The 19,147-nt window shown below is 45.2% G+C and overlaps 1 protein-coding gene across 1 annotated transcript in view; it reads left to right on the forward strand.

Moving 5' to 3' along the window:
* Positions 1–19,147, forward strand: part of LOC110538345 (steroid hormone receptor ERR2-like) — a 103,556-nt gene that overhangs the window by 69,795 nt on the left and 14,614 nt on the right. Inside the window, exons 4-5 of the mRNA XM_036984605.2 lie at positions 15,983–16,096; positions 16,472–16,633. Coding sequence (XP_036840500.1) covers positions 15,983–16,096; positions 16,472–16,633 — 276 coding nt within the window. The remainder of the gene's footprint in view (positions 1–15,982; positions 16,097–16,471; positions 16,634–19,147) is intronic.

Consider the following 19,147-nt stretch of genomic DNA (forward strand, 5'->3'; position numbering starts at 1 on the left):
CCCTGTTCACTGGACGGTTGAGCTAACGTAGGCTAATGTGATTAGCATGAGGTTGTAAGTAACAAGGACATTTCCCAGGACATAGACATATCTGATATTGGCGGAAAGCTTAAATTCTTATTAATCTAACTGCAATTTACAGAAACTATTACAGTGAAATAATACCATGCTATTGTTTTTTTATTTTATCTTTATTTAACTAGGCAAGTCAGTTAAGAACAAATTATTATTTTCAATGACGTCCTACTGGGGAACAGTGGGTTAACTGCCTGTTCAGGGACAGAACGACAGATTTGTATCTTGTCAGCTCGGGGCTTTGAACTTGCAACCTTCCGGGTTACTAGTCCAATGCTCTAACCACTAGGCTACCCTGCCTCCCCAATGTTTGAGGAGAGTGCACAATTTCGAACATGAAGAGTTATTAACAAACAAATTCGGCACATTTGGGCAGTCTTGATACACAATTTTGAACATAAATATAATGGTTCATTGGATCAGTCTGAAACTTTGCACATGCACTGCTGCCATCTTGTGGCCAAAATCTAAATTTCAGCTTGGCTGGAATAATACATTATGGCCTTTCTCTTGCATTTCAATGAAGATGGTACAAAAAAATGAATACAAATTTTTAAAAATCTTTGTATTATCTTTTACCAGATCTATTGTGTTATATTCTCCTACATTCCTTTCACATTTCCACAAACGTCAAAGTGTTTCCTTTCAAATGGTACCAAGAATATACATATCCTTGCTTCAGGTCCTGAGCTACAGGCAGTTTGATTTGGGTAGGTCATTTCAGGCAAAATTTGAAAAAAAGAGGCGGATCCTTGAGAGGAAATAAAATAAAATAAAAAATAATAAAATCTCTAAAACAACTAATAACACACAAATTATTGTATTTTTCTTGTCTATATTGATGCATCATTTAAACATTCACAGTGTAAGTTGGAAAAAGTATGTGAACCCCCTAGGCTAATGACTTCTCCAAAAGATAATTGGAGTCAGGACTCAGCTAATCCGGAGTCCAATCAATGAGATGAGATTGGAGATGTTGGTTAGAGCTGCCTTGCCCTATAAAAAACACTCACAAAATGTGAGTTTGCTATTCACATGAAGCATTGCCTGATGTGAACCATACCTCAAACAAAGGAGATCTCAGAAGACCTAAGATTAAGAATTGTTGACTTGCATAAAGCTGGAAAAAGTTACAAAGTATCTCTAAAAGCCTTGATGTTCATGAGTCCACGGTAAGGCAAATCGTCTATAAATGGAGAAAGTTCAGCACTATTGCTACTCTACTTAGGAGTGGCCGTCCTGCAAAGATGACTGCAAGAGCACAGTGCAGAATGCTCAATGAGGTTTAAGAAGAATCCTAGAGTGTCAGATAAAGACTTACAGAAATCTCTGGAACATGCTAACATCTCTGTTGACGAATCTACGATACGTAAAACACTAAACAAGAATGGTGTTCATGGGAGGACACCACAGAAGAAGACACTGCCATATAAAAATAACATTGCTGCACGTCTGAAGTTTGCAAAAGTGCACCTGGATGTTCCACAGTGCTACTGGCAAAACATTCTGTGGACAGATGAAACTACAGTTGAGTTGTTTGGAAGGAACACACAACACTATGTGTGGAGAAAAAAAGGCAGAGAGCACCAAAGATCAAAACCTTATTCCAACTGTAAAGTATGGTGGAGGGAGCATCATGGTTTGCTGCCTCAGGGCCTGGAAAGCGTGCTATTTTCAACAGAAAAATGAATTCCCAAATTTAACAAGACATTTTGGAAGAGAATGTTAGGCTATTTGTCCGCCAATCGAAGCTAAACAGAAAATTGGGTGATGCAACAGGACAACGACCCAAAAGACAGAAGTAAATCAACTACAGAATGTCTTCAACAGAAGAAAATACACCTCCTGGAGTGGCCCAGTCAGTCCTGACCTCAACCTGATTGAGATGCTGTGGCAGGACCTCAAGAGAGCAGTTCACATCAGACCTCCCAAGAATATTGCTGAACTGAAACAGTTTTGTAAAGAGGAATGGTCCAAAAGTCCTCCTGACCGTTGTGCAGGTCTGAAGCCCGACTACAGAAAACGTTTGGTTGAGGTTATTGCTGCCAAAGGAGGGTCAACCAGTTATTAAATTCAAGGGTTCACATACTTTTCCCACCCTGCACTGTAAATGTTTACACGGTGTGTTCAATAAAGACATGAAAACGTGTAATTGTTTGTGTGATAATAGTCTAAGCAGAGTGTTTGTCTATTGTTGTGACCTAGATGAAGTTCTGATCAAATGTGATGACATATTTAAGCAGAAATCCAGGTTTTTCCCAATTGGGAACACATACTTGTGTGTTCAACATAATTTTCTTGCCATTGTATATTCTGTCCTTGCTGTGTGCTCATTATTCAATTTGTTCACACTTGTGATTTGATCTGGTACTGGTACTTCCTGTATATAGCTCCACATTGATCTGGTACTGGTACTCCCTGTATATAGCTCCATATTGATCTGGTACTTCCTGTATATAGCTCCTCACTGATCTGGTACTCCCTGTATATAGCTAAACATTGATCTGGTACTGGTACTTCCTGTACATAGCTCCACATTGATCTGGTACTCCCTGTATATAGCTCCACATTGATCTGGTACTTCCTGTATATAGCTCCACATTGATCTGGTACTTCCTGTATATAGCTCCACATTGATCTGGTACTGGTACTCCCTGTATATAGCTCCACATTGATCTGGTACTTCCTGTATATAGCTCCTCACTGATCTGGTACTCCCTGTATATAGCTAAACATTGATCTGGTACTGGTACTTCCTGTACATAGCTCCACATTGATCTGGTACTCCCTGTATATAGCTCCACATTGATCTGGTACTTCCTGTATATAGCTCCACATTGATCTGGTACTTCCTGTATATAGCTCCACATTGATCTGGTACTGGTACTCCCTGTATATAGCTCCACATTGATCTGGTACTTCCTGTATATAGCTCCTCACTGATCTGGTACTCCCTGTATATAGCTCCACATTGATCTGGTACTCCCTGTATATAGCTCCACATTGATCTGGTACTTCCTGTATATAGCTCCACGTTGATCTGGTACTTCCTGTATATAGCTCCACATTGATCTGGTACTTCCTGTATATAGCTCCACATTGATCTGGTACTTCCTGTATATAGCTCCACATTGATCTGGTACTTCCTGTATATAGCTCCACGTTGATCTGGTACTTCCTGTATATAGCTCCACATTGATCTGGTACTTCCTGTATATAGCTCCACATTGATCTGGTACTCCCTGTATATAGCTCCACGTTGATCTGGTACTTCCTGTATATAGCTCCACATTGATCTGGTACTCCCTGTATATAGCTCCACATTGATCTGGTACTCCCTGTATATAGCTCCACATTGATCAGGTACTCCCTGTACATAGCTCCACATTGATTTGGTGCTCCCTGTATATAGCTCCACATTAATCTGGTACTGGTACTCCCTGTATATAGCTCCACATTGATCTGGTACTCCCTGTATATAGCTCCACATTGATCTGGTACTTCCTGTATATAGCTCCACATTGATCTGGTACTCCCTGTATATAGCTCCACATTGATCTGGTACTCCCTGAATATAGCTCCACATTGATCTGGTACTTCCTGTATATAGCTCCACATTGATCTGGTACTCCCTGTATATAGCTCCACATTGATCTGGTACTTCCTGTATATAGCTGCACAGTGATCTGGTTCTCAGTGTATATAGCCCCACACTGATATGGTACTCCCTGTATATAGCTCCACATTGATCTGGTACTGGTACTCCCTGTATATAGCTCCACATTGATCTGGTACTTCCTATATATAGCTCCGCATCATTGATCTGGTACTTCCTGTATATAGCTCCACATTGATCTGGTACTTCCTGTATATAGCTGCACAGTGATCTGGTTCTCAGTGTATATAGCCCCACACTGATATGGTACTCCCTGTATATAGCTTCAAATTGATCTGTTTCTCAGTATATAAGGCTTCACATTGATCTGGTACTTCCTGTACATAGCTCCACATTGATCTGGTACTTTCTATATATAGCTCCGCATCATTGATCTGGTACTTCCTGTATATAGCTCCACATTGATCTGGTACTTCCTGTATATAGCTCCACATTTATCTGGTACTCCCTGTATATAGCTCCACATTGATCTGCTACTCCCTGTATATAGCTCCACATCGATCTAATACTCCCTGTATATAGCTCCACATTGATCTGGTACTCCCTGTATATAGCTCCACATTGATCTGGTACTTCCTGTATATAGCTCCACATTGATCTGGTACTTCCTGTATATAGCTCCACATTGATCTGGTACTTCCTGTATATAGCTCCACATTGATCTGGTACTTCCTGTATATAGCTCCACATTGATCTGGTACTTCCTGTATATAGCTCCACATTGATCTGGTACTTCCTGTATATAGCTCCACATTGATCTGGTAATTTTATTTACACTGTGAAGCCTATACCCTTTATATTTGGCAAACACACACCATACTACACTGAGTGTACAATGCAATGTGAAACACCTTCCTAATATTGAGTTGCACACACACACACACATACACACGCACACACACACACACACACACACACACACACACACACACACACACACACACACACACACACACACACACACACACACACACACACACACACACACACACACACACAGTGAACACCACAGATCACACAATAACACGTGCCAGGCCAAAACACCAAGGACCCTGATATCCATCAACCCTGTCCGTCATCTCCTGCCATACAGATCATTATCAACCCCAGCCAAGTAATAAATACACACACACACACTCACACACAAACACACTCACTCACACGAACACACTCACTCACTGCAAGTAGCCTAGCGGTTAGTGGGCCAGTAACTGAATGGTTGCTAGTCTGAATCCCTGTGCTGACAAGGTGAAGAGTCTGTCGATGTGGCCTTGAGCAAAGTACTTAACCCTAATTGCTCCATGGTTGCAGTGTCTCATGGCGGACCTTGGCCTTGACCCCGCTCTCTGATGGTCAGGGGGAACGTCCGTGGGCCATTCATTATCATGTGATACAGGCCAGGGGGAACGTCCGTGGGCCATTCGATATCATGTGATACAGGCCAGGGGGAACGTCCGTGGGCCATTCATTGTCATGTGATACAGGCCAGGTTGAACGTCCGTGGGCCATTCATTATCATGTTATACAGGCCAGGAGGAACGTCCGTGGGCCATTCGTTATCATGTGATACAGGCCAGGGGGAACGTCCGTGGGCCCTTCATTGTCATGTGATACAGGCCAGGTTGAACGTCCGTGGGCCATTCATTATCATGTTATACAGGCCAGGGGGAACATCCGTGGGCCATTCATTATCATGTGATACAGGCCAGGGGGAACGTCCGTGGGCCATTCATTATCATGTGATAGAAGCCAAGGGGAACGTTCGTGGGCCATTCATTATCATGTGATAGAAGCCAGGGGGAACGTCCGTGGGCCATTCATTATCATGTGATAAAGGCCAGGGGGAAAGTCCGTGGGCCATTCATTATCATGTGATACAGGCCAGGGGGAACGTCCGTGGGCCATTCATTATCATGTGATCCAGGCCAGGTGGAACGTCCGTGGGCCATTCATTATCATGTGATACAGACCAGGGGGAGCGTCCGTGGGCCATTCATTGTCATGTGATACAGGCCAGGGGGAACGTCCGTGGGCCATTCATTATCATGTGATACAGGCCATGGGGAACGTCCGTGGGCCATTCATTATCATGTGATACAGGCCAGGGGGAACGTCCGTGGGCCATTCATTATCATGTGATACAGGCCAGGGGGAACGTCCGTGGGCCATTCATTATCATGTGATATAGGCCAGGGTTGAACGTCCGTGGGCCATTCATTATCATGTGATACAGACCAGGGGGAGCGTCCGTGGGCCATTCATTGTCATGTGATACAGGCCAGGGGGAACGTCCGCGTCGCTCTGATTTCTCCCAGCTAAAATATGTTCCTCTTAAGCCACCCCTGGCACTGCCAGCCATCCCACCTATTCTGACACGTTCCCTAGAAACAAACACCCCACACAGCCTGACAGGTGAGAGTCTCAAAATAGGGCCCTGTCTTCCACACTCTTGAGCACACACACACACACACACACACACACACACTCTTGCGCACACATGCAGATGTAACCGATGTGAAATGGCTAGCTAGTTAACGGTGGTGCGCGCCAATAGCGTTTCAATCGGGTGACGTGACTCGCTCTGAGATCTTGAAGTAGTTGTTCCCCCTTTTGCTCTGCAAGGGAAGTGGCTTTTGTCGCGCGATGCGTAACGATGCTTCGTGGGTGTCAGTTGTTGATGTGTGCAAAGGGTCCCGGGTTCGAGCCCAGGTAGGGGGTGAGGAGAGGGACGGAAGCTATACTGTTACACAGACACACACACAAACGCACACAAACACACATATCCTGAAGGTGCTACGACAAACACAGGGGCTAGGTAAAGAATGCACTTCAAGGTAACAAGGTCTATGTTGTCTTGGACTGAAAGAGAAGTCAGGGGTCAGGGGTCAGGGGTCAAATGATGACCTTAAGATTGGCCTTAAATCTTATATGCACACACACGCATGCGCACTCACCAACAAACAAACACACACACACCAACAAAACACGTACACACACACCAACAAAACACATACACACACCAATAAACACATACACACACCAACAAACACATACACACACACACCAACAAACAGACAAACACACACACCAACAAACACACACACACCAACAAACACACACACACCAACAAACACATAGATACACCAACCTCCTACCCCCCTACCCCCCATCACTATCCTACAATCTTCCTATCTTCCTATCCCCCTACCTCCATCCCCCTATCCACCTACCCCCCTATCCTCCTATCCCCTTATTCCCTACCCCCTATCCTCTTATCCCCTACCCCCCTATCCTCCTATCCCCTTATCCCCTACCCCCCTATCCTCCTATCCCCTTATCCCCTACCCCCCTATCCTCCTATCCCCCTATACCCTACCCCCCTACCCTCCTATCCCTTAATCCCCTACCCCCCTATCCTCCTATCCCCTACCCCCCTATCCTCCTATCCCCTTATCCCCTACCCCCCTATCCCCATATCCCCTTATCCCCTACCCCCTATCCTCCTATCCCCTTATCCCCTACCCCCTATCCTCCTATCCCCTACCCCCCTATCCTCCTATCCCCTTATCCCCTACCCCTCTATCCTCATATCCCCTTATCCCTACCCCCCTATCCTCCTATCCCCTTATCCCTACCCCCCTATCCTTCTATCCCCTTATCCCCTACCCCCCTACCCCCTATCCCTATTCTCCTATCCCCCTATACCCTACCCCCCTATCCTCCTATCCCCCTACCCCCTACCCTCCTATCCCCTAATCCCCTACCCCCCTATCCTCCTATCCCCTTATCCCCTACCCCCCTATCCTCCTATCCCCCTATACCCTACCCCCCTACCCTCCTATCCCCTAATCCCCTACCCCCCTATCCTCCTATCCCCTTATCCCCTACCCCCCTATCCTCCTATCCCCTTATCCCCTACCCGCTATCCTCCTATCCCCTTATCCCCTACCCCCTATCCTCCTATCCCCTTATCCCCTACCCCCTATCCTCCTATCCCCTACCCCCCTATCCTCCTATCCCCTTATCCCCTACCCCTCTATCCTCATATCCCCTTATCCCTACCCCCCTATCCTCCTATCCCCTTATCCCTACCCCCCTATCCTTCTATCCCCTTATCCCCTACCCCCCTACCCCCTATCCCTATTCTCCTATCCCCCTATACCCTACCCCCCTACCCCCTATCCCTATATCCTCCTATCCCCTTATCCCCTACCCCCCTACCCCCTATCCCTATCCCTATTCTCCTATCCCCCTAGACCCTACCCCCTATCCTTCTATCCCCTTATCCCCTACCCCCTATCCCTATTCTCCTATCCCCCTATATTCTCCTATCCCCCTATCCTTCTATCCCCTTATCCCCTACCCCCCTACCCCCTACCCCCTATCCCTATATTCTCCTATCCCTACACTTCCTTGGACGTTGCTAAATGCTTTAAAGATGACCCGTCCACTGTGCTCCCAATTCTGGATTCATGGCACAGATTTAAACTTGACTCCATTGTGTGAGTCTACAGGCCTGAGGAGGAGGAATGTGTAGGGAGGAGTGTAACACACACACACACACGTGTAGGGAGGAGTGTAACACACACACACACACGTGTAGGGAGTGTCACACACACACACTCTCCCTTCTGTCAGGGCCCCATCCAGCTTTCCGTGTAGTGCTGTAGGACACATGACTGTATGTGAAGGAGATATCTACCCCATCAGACCTCATGTCAGCGAACAGGAAGAGCCCCATTCTGCTGCCGCCGACTTTCTCCCAACTGGATAAGAGAAAGAGGAGGAGAAACGGGATGATGGGAGAGCTACTCTTAGCCAAAAGGGACCCCTCAATCTATCTCTCTCCTCTCTCTCCCCTCTTTCCACTCTGTCTTCTGCACACACACACACACACACACACACACACACACACACACACACACACACACACACACACACACACACACACACACACACACACACACACACACCTCCTCTCTCCTCGCTCTCTCGCTTTCCGTCCTGTAAACTGAAACTGGTCGCCAAGCTCTTAAGTCCTGTCAGCGTCTATTAATTATAAACTAATTATGGCTCCGTTGGATGCTCTAGTTCAAACAGGCTTCCGCCGATCCTGGAATCCCACCCCGGCGCCGAACTGGTGTGAATGTTTAGGGAATGTGTGTGTTTTTGTGGATGTGTGTGTGTGTGTGTGTGTGTGTGTGTGCGTGCGTGCGTGCGTGCGTGCGTGATGATCAGGGACATATCAGTGTTGCAACATAGCTCAGGACTTTTCTAGTCACACTCATCTGCTTCCTGTTTCCATGACATCGTCTGGTGCCTAGTGGCTCCACCCACTTCTACACAGTGGTATATTGGTCAATAATGACGTGGTCATTTAACATAGTAAAAGTGTGCAATTCTCCAGATAGTATCCTGACATTACCTTTTCAAAATTAAATCTACATTTAACGGGAGCAGAACACTCAGACATTACCAGCCCTATTAACTAACAACAGCTCTGAACGGTTTGTTTAAAACCCTCAGACATTACCAGCCCTATTAACTAACAACAGCTCTGAACGGTTTGTTTAAAGCCCTCAGACATTACCAGCCCTATTAACTAACAACAGCTCTGAACGGTTTGTTTAAAGCCCTCAGACATTACCAGCCCTATTAACTAACAACAGCTCTGAAAGGTTTGTTTAAAGCCCTCAGACATTACCAGCCCTATTAACTAACAACAGCTCTGAACGGTTTGTTTAAAACCCTCAGACATTACCAGCCCTATTAACTAACAACAGCTCTGAACGGTTTGTTTAAAGCCCTCAGACATTACCAGCCCTATTAACTAACAACACATCCCTTCTTCAAGGAACAAGAAGAACAACAAGGAAATCCTTATTGATTGATTGAGTTGTATCAAATGGAAAGCTAAGCTGGTGTGGCGGAGGGAGAGAGAGAGAGAGGAGAGAGAGAGATAGAGAGAGATAGAGAGAGAGAGGGGAGAGAGAGAGAGAGAGAGAGGAGAGAGAGAGAGAGAGAGGGGGGTGGCGAGAGAGAGAGAGAGAGAGAGAGGAGAGAGAGAGAGAGAGGAGAGAGAGAGAGAGACAGAGAGAGAGAGAGGGGAGAGATAGAGAGAGAGAGAGAGAGAGAGAGAGAGAGAGAGAGAGAGAGAGAGAGAGAGAGAGAGAGAGAGAGAGAGAGAGAGAGGGGGGGGGGGGGACGAGAGAGAGAGAGAAAGAGAGAGAGAGAGAAGTATCTTGATTTAGATCCGACCTGAACCAACACAGAATGATCTCACTATGTTTGCTGGGAAGAAACAACCGGGCCCCCCAGAGGCATCGTGGGTAATTAGGTTAGTGGATATTTGGTGGTGTTCTCAGGAAATTGAAAGACAGAAGCCTAATCGGTATCTTTTGAAAATCTAAGATTTTATATACAAGTCACTGAAATCTCACAAATCAATTTGACTTCGGCCATTTAAAGGCTGTTGAATCAGCCTGCCTGTGCATACAGGGGGGAGACGTTTTAAAAGTGTTCAAATAAAATGATGATGATGATCTAAAATATAATTTCCCTCCAGAAATGAGCCTAATAACATATTGGGCTACATTATCAGGCTGGTGTGCTGTTTAACAATAAGCATTATCACCCGCAGCATTATCACCTGTAGCATTATCGCACGTGGCATTATCATACGTGGCATTCTCATCTGCGACATAATCACCTGTGTAATTATCACATGCAGCGTTATCTGCTGTATCATTATCATCTGTGTCATTATCACCTGTAGCGTTATCGCTTGTGGTATTATAACCCATAACATTATCCATGTAGCATTATCACCTGTGGCATTATCACCTGTAGCGTTATCGCTTGTGGTATTATAACCCATAACATTATCCATGTAGCGTTATCACCTGTGGCATTATCACCCATAGCATTATCCCTGTAGCATTATCACCTGTAGCCCAACTGATGTCACATAATGGCTATAAATAAATAATAATAGACATTTACCCCATTGGGCTAACCATTAGCTAGATCAAGTCGAAACTTGAAGCTATCTTGTTGCTACGTTCCACTGGCACCCAGCCAACCAAGGATCATGCAGGCTACTGTGAATATACTGTAGGCCCAGCTGTTAGAGCTGACCCGTGTTACATTTAACAGCAGGGAGCCTGGTGGTTAGACCTGACCCGTGTTACATTTAACAGCAGAGAGCCTGGTGGTTAGACCTGACCCGTGTTACATTTAACAGCAGGGAGCCTGGTGGTTAGACCTGACCCATGTTACATTTAACAGCAGGGAGCCTGGTGGTTAGACCTGACCCGTGTTACATTTAACAGCAGGGAGCCTGGTGGTTAGACCTGACCCGTGTTACATTTAACCTGACCCGTGTTACATTTAACCTGACCCGTGTTACATTTAACAGCAGGGAGCCTGGTGGTTAGAGCTGACCCGTGTTACATTTAACAGCAGGGAGCCTGGTGATTAGACCTGACCCGTGTTACATTTAACAGCAGGGAGCCTGGTGGTTAGACCTGACCCGTGTTACATTTAACAGCAGGGAGCCTGGTGGTTAGAGCTGACCCGTGTTACATTTAACAGCAGGTAGCCTGGTGGTTAGACCTGACCCGTGTTACATTTAACAGCAGGGAGCCTGGTGGTTAGACCTGACCCGTGTTACATTTAACAGCAGGTAGCCTGGTGGTTAGACCTGACCCGTGTTACATTTAACAGCAGGTAGCCTGGTGGTTAGACCTGACCCGTGTTACATTTAACAGCAGGGAGCCTGGTGGTTAGACCTGACCCGTGTTACATTTAACAGCAGGGAGCCTGGTGGTTAGAGCTGACCCGTGTTACATTTAACAGCAGGGAACCTGGTGGTTAGACCACCAGAGCTGTTGCAAGAGAATTTAATACACAAACTGCCAAGAACTGTCTCCTCACCAGGGTCTTGACCTCACTGGAGTTTGGCGTCGTAACCAACTTCAGTAGCCAAATGTTCACCTTCGATGGCCACTGGCATCATGGCCATCGAAGCAAGGATCACAATTCCTGGGAGCTAAAATGTCCCAGTTCTTCCATGGCCTGCCTGTTCACCAGACATGTCACCCATTGAGCAAGTTTGAAAGGTCTAAATTGACGTGTACGATGTTCCAGTTCCCGTCAATATCCAGCAACTTCACAAAAAGGAGTGGGACAACATGGCCGCAATCAACAGTCTGATCAACTCTACGCGAAAGAGATGTGTCACGCTGCATGAGGCAAATGGTGGTCACACCAGATACTGACTGGTTTTCTGATCCACACTCTCCTACCGTTTTTTAAAGCTATCTGTGACCAACAGATCTGTATTCCTGCTCATGTGAAATCCATAGATTAGGGCCTAATGCATTTATTTAACTTTACTGAATTCCTCATATTTTAAATTGTATATTGTTTTTGCTCAGTGTATTTATTATTAATATCCCAGTTAATCAAATCAAAATCAAATAAAATGTATTTATATAGCCCTTCTTACATCAGCTGATATCTCAAAGTGCTGTACAGAAACCCAGCCTAAATCCCCCAAACAGCAAGCAATGCAGGTGTAGAAGCACGGTGGCTAGGAAAAACTCCCTAGAAAGGCCAAAACCTAGGAAGAAACCTAGAGAGGAACCAGGCTATGAGGGGTGGCCAGTCCTCTTCTGGCTGTGCCGGGTGGAGATTATAACAGAACATGGTCAAGATGTTCAAATGTTTATAGATGACCAGCATGGACAAATAATAATAATCACAGTAGTTGTCGAGGGTGTAGCAAGTCAGCACCTCAGGAGTAAATGTCAGTTGGCTTTTCATAGCCGATCATTAAGAGTATCTCTACCGCTCCTGTTGTCTCTAGAGAGTTGAAAACAGCAGGTCTGGGACAGGTAGCACGTCCAGTGAACAGGTCAGGGTTCCATAGCCGCAGGCAGAACAGTTGAAACTGGAGCAGCAGCACGACCAGGTGGACTGGGGACAGCAAGGAGTGATCAGGACAGGTAGTCCTGAGGCATGTTCCTAGGGCTCAGGTTCTCAGAGAGAGAGAGAGAGAGAGAGAGAGAGAGAGAGAGAGAGAGAGAAAGAGAGAATTAGAGAGAGCATACTTAAATTCACGCAGGACACCGGATAAGACAGAAGTACTGCAGATATAACAAATTGACCCTAGCCCCTGACACAGAAACTACTGCAGCATATATACTGGAGGCTGAGACAGGAGGGGCAGGAGACACTATGCCCCCATCCGATGATACCCCCGGACAGGGCCAAACAGGAAGGATATAACCCCACCCACTTTGCCAAAGCACAGCCCCCACACCACTAGAGGGATATATTTAACCACCAACTTACCGTCCTGAGACAAGGCTGAGTATAGCCCACGAAGATCTCCGCCACGGCAGAACCAAAGGGGGGAGGGCGCCAACCCAGGCAGGAAGATCACATCAGTGACTCAACCAACTCAAGTGACGCACCCTTCCTAGGGACGGCATGAAAGAGCACCAGTAAGCCAGTCCCTGTAATAGTCACACTCCTGGGCCAGACTACACTCAATTATATGACCCACTGAAGAGATCTTCAGTAAAGACTTAAAGGTTGAGACCGAGTCTGCGTCTCTCACATGGGTAAGCAGACCATTCCATAAAAATGGAGCTCTGTAGGAGAAAGCCCGGCCTCCAGCTGTTTGCTTAGAAATTCTAGGGACAATTAGGAGGCCTGCGTCTTGTGACCGTAGCGTACGTGTAGGTATGTACGGCAGGACCAAATCGGAAAGATAGATAGGAGCAAGCCCATGTAATGCTTTGTAGGTTAGCAGTAAAACCTTGAAATCAGCCCTTGCCTTAACCGGAGGCCAGTGTAGGGAGGCTAGCACTGGAGTAATATAATCACCATTTTTGGTTCTAGTCAGGATTCTAGTAGCTGTATTTTGCACTAACTGAAGTTTATTTAGTGCTTTATCCGGGTAGCCGGAAAGTAGAGCATTGCAGTAGTCTAACCTAGAAGTAACAAAAGCATGGATTAATTTTTCTGCATCATTTTTGGACAGAAAGTTTCAGATTTTTGCAATGTTACATAGATGGAAAAAAGCTGTCCTTGAAACAGTCTTGATATGTTCGTCAAAAGAGAGATCAGGGTCCAGAATAATGCCGAGGTCCTTCACAGTTTTATTTGAGATGACTGTACAGCCATCAATATTAATTGTCAGATTCAACAGAAGATCTCTTTGTTTCTTGGGACCTAGAACAAACATCTCTGTTTTGTCCGAATTTAAAAGTAGAAAGTTTGCAGCCATCCAATTCCTTACGTCTGAAACCCAGGCTTCTAGCGAGGGCAATTTTGAGGCTTCACCATGTTTCATTGAAATGTACAGCGGTGTGTCATCTGCATAGCAGTGAAAGTTAACATTATGTTTTCGAATGACATCCCCAAGAGGTAAAATATATAGTGAAAACAATAGTGGTCCTAAAACGGAACCTTGAGGAACACCGAAATTTACAGTTGATTTGTCAGAGGACAGACCATTCACAGAAACAAAATAACATCTTTCCGACAGACAACATCTAAACCACGCCAGAACTTGTCCGTGTAGACCAATTTGGCTTTCCAATATCTCCAAAAGAATGTGGTGATCGATGGTATCAAAAACAGCACTAATGTCTAGGAGCATGAGGACAGATGCATAGCCTTGGTCTGGAGTCTGTAATTTGCTTTCTAATGATCAAGATATTTTCTTCAAAGAAGTTCATTAATTTATTACTGCTGAAGTGAAAGCCATCCTCTCTCGGGGAATGCTGCTTTTTAGTTAGCTTTGCGACAGTATCAAAAATAAATTTTGGATTGTTCTTATTTTCCTCAATTAAGTTGGAAAAATAGGATGATTGAGCAGCAGTGAGGGCTCTTCGATACTGCATGGTACTGTCTTTCCAAGCTAGTCAGAAGACTTCCTGTTTGGTGTGGTGCCATTTCCTTTCCAATTTTTTGGAATGTTGCTTCAGAGCTCGGGTGTTTTCTGTTTACCAGGGAGCTAGTTTCTTATGACAAATGTTTTTAGTTTTTAGAGGTGCAACTGCATCTAGGTTACTGCGCAAGGTTCAATTGAGTTCCTCAGTTAGGTGGTTAACTGATTTTTATCCTCTGACGTCCTTGGGTAGGCAGAGGGAGTCTGGAAGGGCATCAAGGAATCTTTGTGTTGTCTGAGAATTTAGAGTACGACTTTTGATGCTCCTTGGTTGGGGTCTGAGCTGATTATTTGTTGTGATTGCAATAAAATGGTGGTCCGATAGTCCAGGATTATTACTGTATATAGTCTAACTACCCCAACATAACACTATCAGATCACATTACTGTATATAGTCTGACCACCCCAACATAACACTATCAGATCACATTACTGTATATAGTCTGACTACCCCAACATAACCCCAACATCAGATCACATTACTGTATATAGTCTAACTACCCCAACATAACCCCAACATCAGATCACATTACTGTATATAGTCTGACTACCCCAACATAACACTATCAGATCACATTACTGTATATAGTCTGACTACCCCAACATAACACTATCAGATCACATTACTGCATATAGTCTGACTACCCCAACATAACACTATCAGATCACATTACTGTATATAGTCTAACTACCCCAACATAACCCCAACATCAGATCACATTACTGTATATAGTCTAACTACCCCAACATAACACTATCAGATCACATTACTGTATATAGTCTAACTACCCCAACATAACACTATCAGATCACATTACTGTATATAGTCTGACTACCCCAACATAACACTATCAGATCACATTACTGTATATAGTCTGACTACCCCAACATAACACTATCAGATCACATTACTGTATATAGTCTAACTACCCCAACATAACACTATCAGATCACATTATTGTATATAGTCTAACTACCCCAACATAACCCCAACATCAGATCACATTACTGTATATAGTCTAACTACCCCAACATAACACTATCAGAACACATTACTTTATATAATGTTATGTATAATGGTAGAATTTGATTATATCTTCAGCAGTGAGGATCCTATGCAGAGCAAGTCTCAGGGCTCAAACTGAACAGAAGAAGATCACATGAATTCGTACAGTGTATTACATCATCATTCCTTGTCATTTTCCGGGCATGAATCTCAAGTTTATTGTGAAATTTACGTTGATGTTTTTCCTGTGGTTTATTTCCAGGTGTGCGTCTGGATCGCGTGAGGGGAGGAAGACAGAAGTACAAGAGGAGAATGGGGGACACGGAGAACGGGGCCTATCTAGGCCTGACACTCCCCCCTCCTGCCAAAAAGCCATGTGAGTCACAACAATAGTTACTCTTCCTAGTTATGCCTATGTCTGTTCTACATCCCTGGCTATTCCCAACCATCTAACCACACATCTTATCTCTCTCTCTCTCGCTCACTCTCTCTCTCAATTCAATGGGCTTTATTGGCACGGGGAACATATGTTAACCCCTGTCTGTCTGCCTGCCTGCCTGCCTGCCTGCCTGTCTGTCTGTCTGTCTGTCTGTCTGTCTGTCTGTCTGTCTGTCTGTCTGTCTGTCTGTCTGTCTGTCTGCCTGCCTGCCTGTCTGTCTGTCTGTCTGTCTGCCTGCCTGCCTGCCTGCCTGCCTGCCTGCCTGCCTGCCTGCCTCTCTCTCTCCCATCCTTCCTTCCTTCCCTTCCTCAGTGACAAAGATCGTGTCTCACCTGCTGGTGGTTGAACCAGAGAAGATCTATGCCATGCCAGACCCGACCATGCCAGATGGATATATCAAGGCCCTGACCACTCTGTGTGACCTGGCTGACAGAGAACTGGTGGTCATCATCGGCTGGGCCAAACACATACCAGGTAGGGGACTATATTGCCAAACCACTCTAAACACATACCAGGTAGGGGACTATATTACCAAACCAAACCACTCCAAACACATCCCAGGTAGGGGACTATATTACCAAACCAAACCACTCCAAACACATCCCAGGTAGGTCGACTATATTACCAAACCACTCTAAACACATCCCAGGTAGGGGACTATATTACCAAACCAAACCACTCCAAACACATCCCAGGTAGGGGACTATATTGCCAAACCACTCCAAACACATCCCAGGTAGGGGACTATATTGCCAAACCACTCTAAACACATCCCAGGTAGGGGACTATATTACCAAACCAAACCACTCCAAACACATCCCAGGTAGGGGACTATATTACCAAACCAAACCACTCCAAACACATCCCAGGTAGGGGACTATATTACCAAACCAAACCACTCCAAACACATCCCAGGTAGGGGACTATATTACCAAACCACTCTAAACACATCCCAGGTAGGGGACTATATTACCAAACCAAACCACTTCAAACACATCCCAGGTAGGGGACTATATTACCAAACCAAACCACTCCAAACACATCCCAGGTAGGGGACTATATTACCAAACCAAACCACTCCAAACACATCCCAGGTAGGGGACTATATTACCAAACCACTCCAAACACATCCCAGGTAGGGGACTATATTACCAAACCACTCCAAACACATCCCAGGTAGGGACTATATTACCAAACCACTCCAAACACATCCCAGGTAGGGGACTATATTACCAAACCACTCTAAACACATCTCAGGTAGGGGACTATATTACCAAACCAAACCACTCCAAACACATCCCAGGTAGGGGACTATATTACCAAACCAAACCACTCCAAACACATCCCAGGTAGGGGACTATATTACCAAACCAAACCACTCCAAACACATCCCAGGTAGGGGACTATATTACCAAACCAAACCACTCCAAACACATCCCAGGTAGGGGACTATATTACCAAACCAAACCACTCCAAACACATCCCAGGTAGGGGACTATATTACCAAACCACTCTAAACACATCCCAGGTAGGGGACTATATTACCAAACCAAACCACTTCAAACACATCCCAGGTAGGGGACTATATTACCAAACCAAACCACTCCAAACACATCCCAGGTAGGGGACTATATTACCAAACCAAACCACTCCAAACACATCCCAGGTAGGGGACTATATTACCAAACCACTCCAAACACATCCCAGGTAGGGGACTATATTACCAAACCACTCCAAACACATCCCAGGTAGGGACTATATTACCAAACCACTCCAAACACATCCCAGGTAGGGGACTATATTACCAAACCACTCTAAACACATCTCAGGTAGGGGACTATATTACCAAACCAAACCACTCCAAACACATCCCAGGTAGGGGACTATATTACCAAACCAAACCACTCCAAACACATCCCAGGTAGGGGACTATATTACCAAACCAAACACATCCCAGCTAGGGGACTATATTACCAAACCAAACCACTCCAAACACATCCCAGGTAGGGACTATATTACCAAACCACTCCAAACACATCCCAGGTAGGGGACTATATTACCAAACCAAACCACTTCAAACACATCCCAGGTAGGGGACTATATTACCAAACCACTCCAAACACATCCCAAGTAGGGGACTATATTACCAAACCACTCCAAACACATCCCAGGTAGGGACTATATTACCAAACCACTCTAAACACATCCCAGGTAGGGGACTATATTACCAAACCAAACCACTCCAAACACATCCCAGGTAGGGGACTATATTACCAAACCACTCTAAACACATCTCAGGTAGGGGACTATATTACCAAACCAAACCACTTCAAACACATCCCAGGTAGGGGACTATATTACCAAACCACTCTAAACACATCCCAGGTAGGGGACTATATTACCAAACCAAACCACTCCAAACACATCCCAGGTAGGGGACTATATTACCAAACCAAACCACTCCAAACACATCCCAGGTAGGGGACTATATTACCAAACCACTCCAAACACATCCCAGGTAGGGGACTATATTACCAAACCACTCCAAACACATCCCAGGTAGGGGACTATATTACCAAACCACTCTAAACACATCCCAGGTAGGGGACTATATTACCAAACCACTCTAAACACATCCCAGGTAGGGGACTATATTACCAAACCAAACCACTCCAAACACATCCCAGGTAGGGGACTATATTACCAAACCACTCCAAACACATCTCAGGTAGGGGACTATATTACCAAACCACTCCAAACACATCCCAGGTAGGGGACTATATTACCAAACCAAACCACTCCAAACACATCCCAGGTAGGGGACTATATTACCAAACCAAACCACTCCAAACACATCCCAGGTAGGGGACTATATTGCCAAACCACTCCAAACACATCCCAGGTAGGGACTATATTACCAAACCAAACCACTCTAAACACATCCCAGGTAGGGGACTATATTACCAAACCACTCCAAACACATCTCAG

The sequence above is a fragment of the Oncorhynchus mykiss genome, chromosome 8 (assembly GCF_057628025.1).
Source record: "Oncorhynchus mykiss isolate SJ-2025 chromosome 8, ASM5762802v1, whole genome shotgun sequence".
Classification (NCBI taxonomy): Eukaryota; Metazoa; Chordata; class Actinopteri; order Salmoniformes; family Salmonidae; genus Oncorhynchus; species Oncorhynchus mykiss.